The 12500-nt window shown below is 30.2% G+C and overlaps 1 protein-coding gene across 2 annotated transcripts in view; it reads left to right on the top strand.

Moving 5' to 3' along the window:
• ptpn6 (protein tyrosine phosphatase non-receptor type 6) overlaps positions 1-12500 on the top strand; it is a 37602-nt gene that overhangs the window by 378 nt on the left and 24724 nt on the right. The window contains 2 exon segments of one of the 2 annotated variants that reach the window (NM_199960.1): positions 3236-3358; positions 5014-5208. In NM_199960.1, coding sequence (NP_956254.1) covers positions 3236-3358; positions 5014-5208 — 318 coding nt within the window. 2 annotated transcript variants of the gene reach the window in all.

The following is a 12500-nucleotide window of genomic DNA, read 5'->3' as shown; positions in this document are numbered from 1 at the left end:
CTTTTCTGCCTTTGGCAATTTAAAGTGTATGTGACTGTGAAGTGCTTTTGGGTTATGTGTTGATGCGTGCCTGGTTGCAATGCGTGTGTGCATTTTTGCAATTGCACTTGGTGGTTTGGTAGGCCTTGACAGAGTGTGTTTGGTTTTTGCATGTAAGTTCAGCAATACAGAGTTCAGCATATATAAGTACACCCCACACAAATCTATCTTTTATATTCATATTTTTAATTGGAAGCTATACAATATTATATTTGTGTATGTACATTAGATTAGCCGGTACTGAAGCAAAATCTGGAGTATATCTAACAAAATTACCATAACGGTCCTAAAGCTAGTACAGCCAAATGTATGTTATAGACAAATATTAAATACAAATGTAAAAAAAGAGAAAAAAATCAAAAGAAGCAACAAAAAAAAAAAAGTTAAAAATTCCGTTGAAATTTTGTAGGTTGTAATATTGTATATATATATATATATATATATATATATATATATATATATATATATATATATATATATATATATATATATATATATATATATATATATAATTGTATTTTTTTGTTGCAATATTTTGCTTGAGATTAATTATATTATCTTTCAATTTCTTAATATGTTTGGTGTCTAAAATATTATTTTAATAAATATATCTGTTTAATAAATCTGTTTTGTTTAAATGCACCAAAATGCATTTTCTATACTCACTGAGAAATGGATAAATGTATTTATTTTCAAAATGGGCTGTACTCAATAATGCTGAGCACTGTATATAAAATGTAACGACTCATTCATATTTGTATAAAAGTGATCATAGTCATATGTATAATATAAAAAAAAATGTCAAACTGAAATATGGGTTAAACATAGTGATTTGGTGGTGCCAATTTACAAAGGTTTTAAATGACAAAAGACTGCCTTAAATGTTATAGTTGAATCCAATTCACTTTTTTAGTTATTTTAACTTGCATTAATCAAACTGACTAAAACTGTCAATCTGTCAAAAATATTCAAAGCTGATTAAATTAATCGAAGTTAAAGAAACATAAAAGTGCTAGTTGTCTTGACTTTTTGTCATTAAATCATTTACAGTGTATTTTAAAAGTCTTTTCTGTAATAAGATGTTGTTCTAAATATGTCTGACAAGAATTATTTGCAAGTTAACTGTTAAATTTAAATGGCATATCTCACGATGTGGATAAATGCACACAGTTATCTACTGTATATACAGTAAAGTCAGAATTATTAGCCCCCATTTGAATTTTTTTCTTTTTTTAATATTTCCTATATGATGATTAGAGCAAGGAAATTTTCACAGCATGTCTGATAATATTTTTTTCGTCTGGAGAAAGTTTTATTTGTTTTATTTTGGCTAGTATAAAAGCTATTTTAACTTTTTAAAAAGCCATTTTAAGGTCAATATAATTAGCCCCTTTAGGCTAATATATTTTTTGATAGTCTACAGAATAAACCATCATTATACAATAACTTGCCTAATTACCCTAACCTGCCTAGTTAACCTAATTAACCTGATTAAGCCTTTAAATGTCACTTCAAGCTTTATACTAGTACCTCTTAAAAATATCTAGTAAAAAATTATGTACTGTCATCATGCCAAAGAAAAAAAAAATCAGTTATTAGAAATGAGTTATTAAAACTATTGTGTTTAGAAATGTGTTGAAAAAATCTTTTCTCGGTTAAACAAAAATTGGGGAAAAAAATAAACGGGGGTAATAATTCTGACTTCAACTGGATGTATACAGTTGAGGGCAAAATCATTAGCCCACCTGTGCAATATTTATTCTTTTTCAAAATTTTTACAAATATCCTTTTCAAAGGATTTATGATTTCTTCTAGAGAAAGTCCTTATTGTTTTATTTTGGCCAGTATAGTTTTTACTACGATATTTTACTACGATAGTCTACATAACAAACCCATGCTATACAATGACTTGCTTAATTACCATAACTTCCCTAGTTAACCAAAATGACCTGGGTAGGCCCTTAAATTTTACATTAAGCTGAATACTAGTATCTTGAAAAATACTTAGGGTAATAAGTGCCGTCATCATGATAAAGATAAAAGGAATCTTAGGTTAACCTGTGTAGAACTTATGAAAATGTTGAAACCTGATTAACTTAAACATAAAAAAATATTAGTTGTCTTGACTTTTTGTCATTAAATCATTTTACGGTGTAGTGAGTATTTTTAAAAGTCTTTTTTCTGTAATAAGATGTTTTAAATATGTCTGACAACAATTATTTGTAAGTTAACTGGTAAATCTAAACTGTAATTCTCATGATGTGGATAAATGCAGCCAGTTATACTGTATATATGTATACATATAGTTGAGTGCAAAATCATTAGCCCTCCTGTGCAATATTTATCCTATGTTTCTCAAATGATGTTTAACAAATGTATGAGTGCATTTTCAAAGGATTTCTGACATTATTTTTTCTTCTACAGAAAATCTTATTTGTTTTATTTTGGCCGGTATAGTTTTTACTATAATATTGTACTATGATAGTCTACAGAACAAACCACAGCTATACAAAGACTTGCCTAATTACCATAACTTCTCTAATTAACCTAATTAACCTAGTTAGGCCTTTAAATTGCACTTTAAGCTGAACACTAGTATCATGAAAAATATCTAGAGTAATATACTGTCAACATGTCAAAGATAAAGAAAATTAGAAATGAGTTATTAAAACTATTGTTTAGAAATACGTTGAAAATCTCTCTGTTAAACAGAACATAGGGGGAAAAATAATTAAAATTTAACAGGAAGGCTAATAATTCTGATTTCAGATATATATGTATATGTAGTAACTGTACATATCAATATTTTATGGAGTTGTTTCACTCTACATTTTGGTCCAAATATGGACAATCTGAATCCTTAGTTAAACGTTAAACTTAAAATAAATTTTCTTCTAATATGTTCTATGTACATGAAGAGTGAGAGACAGAATTCTTAGGGGTTGTTTCACCCTAAATATGGTCAAAAATGACCAAAACTAATGATTGGATTAAACGTAAAATCTTGTTAAAAAATTTACCTCGACTTTGTTAATATTTGTCCTAAATTTGTAGTGTAATAACCATCTTTTCGTGAAACATTTAGCATTTGTGTGACTATTAAATCATTAGCTCCTCTAGGACCAATGACTTAAAACATTATTTTATCATCTCTAAAGAGTTTTCCACTAACAGCTGTGCATTAAATGTTCAACAGGTGGTTTCACAGAGATCTTTCAGGATTAGATGCAGAAGCCGTTTTGAAGAGCCGAGGAGTCCATGGCAGCTTCCTGGCTCGACCAAGCAAGAAAAATGTGGGCGATTTCTCCCTTTCTGTTAGGTACAGCATTTTCCTTTTAATTTGGTGTGATTAAAAATATCAGTTTTCTACCCCTCTTTAGAAAAAAATGCTAGCAAGGATAAGCTGAGGTCAGATTGACTGATAGATACCCTACATAGTTCTACTATCTACTCAAATTCTGAAATGAACTCTCTGTGTGTTGTCTAAAAAAACTCTTCTAATTTCTTTCTATGTACTGAATGTTACTGCATTTGGTTTGATTTTCATGTTTTGTTATTCTTTTATGCCTCACAGTGTTGTGGACTATAGAAAACATTTATATGCTTCCCTTAAAGACAGTTATTTATTTAGTTATTACATTTTTAGAAATCCAAAGACATCACAGACTAAGCATTTAATAGTTCTGTATTTTTATACAGTACATCACTTATTCAGAAGCGCTGTGGTTTTCTGACCTTAAAACATGTCAGTGCATACATTTTCGTGCTACAGCTGTCTCATTCCTTTTATTAAACCTGTTTTCTTATTTCCCCTTTTTATTTTGTGTCTTTCAGCAACCGTTGACTCCATCATTGTAATAATTTGCACTTTTTTTTCCATAAACCGTAAACTTGTGTTTACATATAGATGGTCAAATATGCTTAAATACAGTTTTCCAGTCTACTTTGCATAATATCTGCTCAATGATGAACAAAATCAACATGCTGCGTCATTGTCAGGGATGCGACTTCCACTTACCTTTTCAGTGTTAGTAAATGCCAACCAAATGTCAGTCAGCCTTTTATAAAGGGTAAAAATCAGTGTCAATAACTCAAAAGTTTGAAACAATACTTCTGTTGTGACCTACTCAGAAACATGTCAGAGAAAATTCAAGAAAACCTGTATACCTACAGTTCACAATTCATTTAATGATAGATTTATTTTTATCTTCATGTACAGTAACATAGAAGAAATCTTTTACTTTTTTTATCAGCAAATTGATTGCATTGATTTGCTTTTAGTTGTACTTTTTGAACCATATTGGTAGTGTATTAAAACTTTATGGATAAAATTGCAATTGAAGTCAAATCCAGTGTAAAACAATGTTTATTGTCTAATAAACTACTTTAAAATGTATTTATTACAAGGTAATGTACTTGTACTATTGAATGTAATTAGTGTAAGGTTAGGATTAGGGTTTGTGCTAGAGTTAATTCATGTTATTTAATAGTTTACACATCGAGGACACTTTAAAATAAACAGCATTTACAATAATTGTTGAATAATTAATGTAAGATTAATTTAAATCTTTCATTTATGGGATATATATATACGTATGGGATATATATTATTCTAAATCTGACACTAATGTTTCATGAGGGAATAAGGGAGTTGAAATAAGGTCAAGTTTTATCCTGAATTTCTTTTTAAAACACACTTTGGTGAAAAGCATGATTGATATGGGTAATCAATATCTATGACAGCAAAAAAAAATAGCTGCAATGCTTTGCAAAAAAGTCTTCTTCTCAGGTAATTACTACACACTCACATAACATTTCTACACACTTTCTGTTTCTCAATTTCCTTTGACATTGCATTCTGATGCTGATAGATTTTGTTCTGATTAGTCTATGTTTAGCGATTTTTCCGATGATAAAGTAGAAATACTTATTTTACATCATCAACTGTCTTTGCTTCTCTTTTTTTTTCTCCAGAGTTGGGGAGATCATCACCCACATTAGGATTCAAAACACAGGGGATTATTATGACCTGTATGGTGGGGAGAAGTTTGCCACATTGGCAGAGTTAGTGGAGTACTACACTGGAGATCATGGAACCCTACAGGATAAAGATGGGACTGTTATTGAGCTCAAATACCCTTTAAACTGTTCCGATCCCACCACAGAGAGGTAAGCAATCATATCTGACCCTCATTCAGGACATTTCCAGGTGTGTTTGCCAAGTTAAACAAGAAATAGCTCAAATTAGCCATTTTATTTGACCTTTGGCTTTGGGAGATTCTGATATTCCGCATACTGACCTTCAGGATGAGTTTTATCTGCATTTTACCAATGTACTTAGTGTTTTATGAAATGTGACATTTGCTAACCTTGTCTATGCAAAGTCCAGACTCCCATCATACCATTTAAAATATTATGGTTATGATGTTTACATAGGTTAATCATGGAATCATTCCATTTAAATTTTCACATTTACAATACAACCGAGCAAGCATTTTTTTGTGCGTTTAATAAATGTCTAATAGACATCTTGACTAAAACAAGGTTAAATTTGAGCTGTCAGTGAATATCTAGTAGAGATATAACGATAGTCTTAAATATTGTATCTTGGAACTATTGTTAGATATTTATTAGATTTTTTTCTAAAAAGCCTATGTCTATTATTAACAAATTTGCTTGGTGGGAACATCCCAATTATTTAGGCACCCCACAAATGGGTGAACATTTTAGTCATGCTTTATGTTGCATACTGCTGTTGGTTATAATAAAATATGTAGCATTTGTTTGTATCAGTTGTTTATGTTTAAGTTGTTATATTAGGTGTTCGGTCAAAAACAAAAAAAGTTTAATGGTCAAAGTGATATTTCCATGTCTCATACAACTTTATTGTTCAATGCCAAGCTTAATGCAGATAGTGATGTTGGGTAATTGGAAAACCTGTTTGCAAATGTATATGCTACTCAAATGATTGCTTTCCATGTAAACATAAACAAAGGCTGCAATGGGCTTTTATAAGCTATTCTAGGCCATCGATGTTCAACCATTTGTCTCATAAAGCCACCAATTTACATGTTTTAGTTTATTTTTTATTATTTGTTTATTATCATTCAAGGAAGTGTTGCTGATTTGCACATTTGAGAAGTGTTTGGAAGCTCTGTAGTTTTTAGCAGTGGTATTTTATGCAAATACATTTTTTTTACCTCTTTCAAAAACATGTTAGCTAAACTGCAAGCTAACAAATCTATGTCAAGTACATAGTTATAGAGAGTTATACTGTATTTTATTTCTGTTAGAAGCTGTAGTGTAGTTGGCAACTTTATAATGGTAACTGGTAGTGTACCGCTGGTATACCTACAGTGAGGAAAGGTCACATATATTTTTAAGTTTACTTTGTCTAAATAAAAATACCAATGTACTGTTATTATACTTTAAGTTTCAACATTACTTGGGAACAATTCCTTTGTTTAAATAAAAAAAGCTTTTAAGTATATACCTCCTTGTCTTATCTGATGTAGCAGAGTACACAATAAGTAAAAAAAAAAAAAAATATATATATATATATATATATATATATATATATATATATATATATATATAACAACGCTTTCAATAAACATATTAATAATTTTTTTGTAATTTTAACATAATATAACATCTATTAACATTAAACATGTTAAATAAATATATTAATAAATTATTATAAATAGTTTTATATATAAGCATACTGTAATATATTATTATATATAGTTAAGATATTGTATATTATTATATATAGATCAGATTTTGTAATCTTCACATCATATATTCATGTTGTCTATATCTCTACCCAACAGTAAGGTAAATTCAAATAAAACATTAACAATTTAATAATAGGTTCAAAATCTGGATCGAAACATATCTTATACAGTTTGTCTTTATATTTGTCTTAATATTTTACCAAAAGTTTATGATTTTGATGCTGGCACTTTTTATTTTGGCTGTGGTAAATTCCAAACTAATAATGTCCTTTAAGTAGAGTATTTAAGAAAGATCAAGTGAAGTAGATGGATTCAGCCGTCCATCACTCCAGCATTTAAAAAAAAGCTGACAGAATCTTTGGTTGAAAGATAAAAAAAGAGAGTGATGAATATAGTTCACTATGTATATGTTATTTTGTACTGTAGTAAACTACTCCTGTATGCTTCTTAGAGTTAGTTACACTCTCAAAAAAAATGGTAAAATGTTGATCCAAAGAAGGTATAAACCTTTGTAACTGGGGCAGTACCTTTTTATAGAAACAGAATTGTACCTTAAGACAAAGAAACTAATTTGTACCATTGCAGTTTGTACTTTTAAGGACATGATTTGTACCAAGGGAAACCAAATTGTACCTTTGGTGTTTAAAACCTGCAGATACAATATTGTACCTTCAAAGGTAAAAATCTGATCCATGAAGGTACCTCTACTGTGACAAGACACTTTGTACCTTAACAAAATCAAATGTGTTCCTTCAAGAACTATTCAAAGGCATTTTGCTACTGTATATCCAAAATACGTACAATTTTTTCAGTAAATATAAAACATCAAAAAAAATGTTTATCTATGTTTAAAAAAAAGATTATTTTTGTGTAAATGCACCTTTTACATTTACAATAAAGAATAAAAAAATACTTTAACAATTAACATTTCAAAAATGTTACAGAATACTTTCTGCTTAAATGTCTGCGTAAACACTTTGCATATGCAGGATTTTTGCCAGCTCACATGCGTTTTGAAAAGCAAATGCCAAAAGGCGCGGATATCAATAATGAAAACGTGTTTATCAGAAAATGCTCATCAAATGTTTATTAAAAATGCCTTAAATGTTTAGTTTACAATACCTATAGTTTTATTTTACAAGTTGTTTTGTATAGAACTTACTTAATGTGTATGAGTTTCTTTAAGCATATGCTTTTAAATGATGATTCATGTTTTAATATGGAAATTATTCATAAAATCACTTTGCCTTTCCAGCAATATTTATTTTCATAGATATTGTAAGAAAGAGCAATCCAACACTTTTTACCTTTTATATGAGAACAATTCTGTACCTTCGTTTCAGCTGTACCATAAAAGGTACAGAACAGTATCATAAGAGGTCTTTTCTGTACCATATAAGGTACAACTTTTACAAAAGTACAAAACTGTTCCTTAAGGAACATTATTTGTACCACCTTGTAACTTTTTTTCTGAAAGTGTAGAATGTATAAATCAGTAAGTGAAACTACATGAATAAAGTAGACAAAAAGGCAATTAGCTTTCCAGACAGTGGTTTACTATAGAAAATGGTTAAACTGCGTATTAATTTTGAAAGTTATGAGGGAGTGTAATGTTCTACATGTATGCAGTTTCTTGAACTGTGTATGACTGCCAGTGTGAATCATGCACTAACAATCTTCTTGGGTTTGCCTGGCCCTGCTGTTGGTTCATTGATTTGGTCAATCATTTTATTTATTGCACATGATTATTTATTTTATCACACGCTGGAATCCTTCCAGATTCTACTTTCAGTTATGTCACAAATTGAGGAACAAAGTCTCCAACATGCCTTCCACTGCTGCCAGTAATCTTATCAAATGAAGAGGAAAAACACCAAACAGTTTTAAGATATAGTTAGCCTGATCGTCAAGTAGAAATCAGTTAACATGACAAATGTAAGATGCGCATTCTGATAAACCTGCAAATGAAAAATGGACATTATCTGGATATGAAAGACTGTTAGATTTCATTTAGTTTATTTTTTTTATGCTTAATTTTATTTGATGCAAAAAGAAAAGTGGTATCAGTGATTATTTTGCAGTTATTTTGCGTTCACTAAATAAATAAAACTGCATTAACACAGATTAATGTAACATAAATGCAAGTGAATTAATCATGGTTAAATTGCAGTAATAAATAAATGCATAATAAATATTTACATTTTATACTATAATAATTATAAAATAGTTAAAGTAATAGTTAACAAGTGCAAAAGTGTGAGATCACAAATTAAAAAGATCTATTATATTATATTTTATTGCATTATATTATATAATATTATATTATATTATATTAATTTTATTTTATTTTATCATATTTCCTAGTTTGACAGAATTCCTTTTTTGATTGATTCTGAATCCCTTTATTCAAAGTGGCATTTTATAAATAGCTCATTAATTTTAATGAATGCTTTTTAATTCAAGTTGAAGAATCTTGAATTGCAGACATACTCCACCCCACCCTCTGCCATGTGTCTGACTTCCTCTTTTCTACTGCGGTTGGAAACTTTAGTTTTGACACATTTGCAAACAGTGACCAGACCCATTCAGGCCTTCCTTCGTCTCTTTACTGTCTCTTTCTCTTTTTTGGTCATGCTTGTGATGAACTTGATTCAAACTGAGCTGTAAGCTTTCTTGCACCACAAAAGTTGCACAGTTGATGTATGTTTGTAAATCGCCCCAAAAATGGTAAGTGTTTTTTAAATAATCAGCTTTCTTTCTGCCATTTTAGATATTTCGTTTTATTCTGCCAAGTTATTCATCCCCTCCGCCCCCAAAAAAGTCATTATTTAGTGACCTGCAATGTCATTGCAAACATGTATGATTTTTTAAATCTAGCACTATGGGAAAGAGCAGTGTTTCTCAGTTAGGATCTGAATTTCTTATGTAACAAAAAATGCTCTAGAAAAAGGCCAGATTGTGCAGTAAAATACTTTGCTTATTTATTTTTTTATTTTACTAAAACAGTAGATTGTTGGCAAGCACAACTGCCAGTCATTTACTGTAAAATCAAGGACAAAACAGAAAAACCTGAGTCAAATTTCTGCTGAGCCTTTTATGTATTACAGCATGGAAACCATGAATTGGGTTTCTTCTTGTGGATTAACAAATGAAGCTTTGACCCAATACCCATTTTTGTGGTGATTTCTCAAGTGAAAATTTACAAATGAGACAGAAATAGGACATGAATCAGTATTTTAGTAGCTACGATCAAACCAGTCACATCGGAAAAGACATCCGTACTGCCCTGTAGCATTTTTTTTATTTACAAGATGTAGCAATTATGTACCCTCAAGCACATATTTTTAGTTCTCAAAAATGTAGCCCTGAGCACATATTCCCAATGAGCCAGTGTTGACCATTACCTTCATTAGGTCATTGATGTAGTCCACTTAAACGACTGAATGAAAATGAGTAAACATATTCAAGCTCTGTGCCATTTTGTTTGTGGTTTGCTGGTTGATAAAAATAGATCTTAAATGTCTTGGCCAGATCATTGATTTCTGTCACATTACACTATAGGATATTACACTTACACCAATAGGATTCCACCATGGATGGGCAAATCATTTGGCACGTAAACTCTCACAGTGCATTGTGTATTCTCTAGCCATTGAGTGTACATTGGTTGTACTCTAGGTATTGCAATGCATTGTAGGATTGAATAAGTTAAGATCAGAATGTTCACTTTGGTTTCTGACATCGTTACAAGTGGCTGTTTTCTCAAATAGTGTACTCTATTTTGCAAAAAACACTTTTTTAAGTATTCATTGTGTGGCAACTGTGCTTGAATATTGAATATTCTCTTAATGGTCAAATATTAATTCTATTTTTTATAATCACACAGTCTGCATCAACAGTTTGATTGGCATTAGCTTTTTTGCATGTCATCAGAGGGGGAAAGCCCCGCCCATTTGTGACAATCTCTCCCTCATTAGCATAGACAGCCCTGAGTTTTTGCACCGATAATGCACAGATAATGTCCTTTTTTGAATCTGCCACTTTGCTGATGCATGTGAGCATTTTAGCTCCACTCTTTTGTGAAAAGAGGCATAGGAGCTAAATCACATTTGAATTTAAAGCAACAGTCTCCAAAACGGCACAATTTGGATCAAAGCCTAAAAGATTAGTGTTTTTTAGGGTTTACTTTGAGCAAAAACTTCACAAACATGGACATCACAGGCATGTTTACCATCTTGTAAAGAGAGGCATAATAGATCCTCTTTAAGGGTATAGGGGATTATTTGATTCATGTTGACTCAATAACTTCTGTAGATTTAAAAAGGTTTAAATTTAATTTAGTGAAGACTATGTTTGATTACATAAGGTTTTTCAAGTCTGTTATAAAAAAACTGAAGGATAGATTATTCATAAATGTATAAGTTTATAATTAATTTGTTTATAACATAAGCTTATTGCAAAGCAAGGTTGTGGTCAATGAAAACAATTGGTCTAACTATTTGATCTTATTTTGTGGGGGAGCCAGTGAAATGTTGGGCAGGGAAGGTCATTTTGTTTTTAAAATGTTTAGCATGAAAAGTGTTTTATATGGCTAAATGCAATGAGAACTTGATTTTAAAAGACCAAAATCAGTATAGAGTTAGGTTAAGAATATAATTTTTTTGTATGCTTTATATTTAAATGACTATAAATATAATTTTAACACAAGCTGAACAATATTTACAATGTATGTTAACCATTTTACTTCTTTAGTTAATCATTAGAAATATTGCTTCATGAGGCTTAATGCATTAGGAAAGTTATATATTTTAGACCTCTATCCCGCATTTCACTTTTGTGTTGCATTAGATCACAATATGCATCTAATTTTTTAGCAGTTTTACATGTAACATGCAATTTTGCATGTTATTCAAATTTTCTGGGTTGATCTTTTTGCCTGTACATAATAAACATATTTTTAAAAAAACTGGACATTAAATTTGGTCTATATGTATATTTTTTTTGTCATGCATTAAACCCAATTTTTCACATTAAAGGTTTATAAAATTTGTCTTACAAATGTTAGTTTCACCATGCACCAACAGTGCATAATGCTGTCTCGCACATTAACCAGTTATTGTTATCTGTGCCAAAAGAAAATTACATTTTATAGTCAGTCACATTGGAGGAGAATTTGTAATGACATAACGTTTCATACATTTGACACTCACATTAAATGTGTAGAATATTTTGATTGCCAGAAATAGAGAAGATGAAACTTTTAGGTCTCTTCTAAAATCGGACAGATCTGTCTTTTTACAATGCAATAAAATGACAGAATATGCCGAATAAAGTCAAAGTCAGCTTTATTGTCAATTCAACCACATGTACAGGACAGAGTATTGAAATTGTGTTACTCTCAGACCCCAAATGCCTAACATATAATATAAATACAAAGAGTAGAATTTTAAGAAGAAATTACAAAAAATACAATTATACATATAATGTAATCCAAAGATATAAGTAAAAAATAAAAATTTGTAAACAATACAATTACACTTAAAGGCATATGGCAAGTATTCCTAATGCGAATTCCTGATTGCTTGACTTATTATATTTGTCATGCGTTTTGTTGTATTTAATAAATAATTTCTCTTTATTATTATTCAAAGACACCAAAATCATTATTTTGTGAGAAAGCACTCCCCCCTCCACCCCCCGAGAGGCGATTAAGCAAGTCCTTTT

This window comes from Danio rerio, chromosome 16, assembly GCF_052040795.2.
Source record: "Danio rerio strain M-AB ecotype USA chromosome 16, GRCz13ab, whole genome shotgun sequence".
NCBI lineage: Eukaryota > Metazoa > Chordata > Actinopteri > Cypriniformes > Danionidae > Danio > Danio rerio.
The sequence above is the reverse complement of the archived record's forward strand: the minus strand, read 5'-3'. Positions and strand labels throughout refer to the sequence as shown.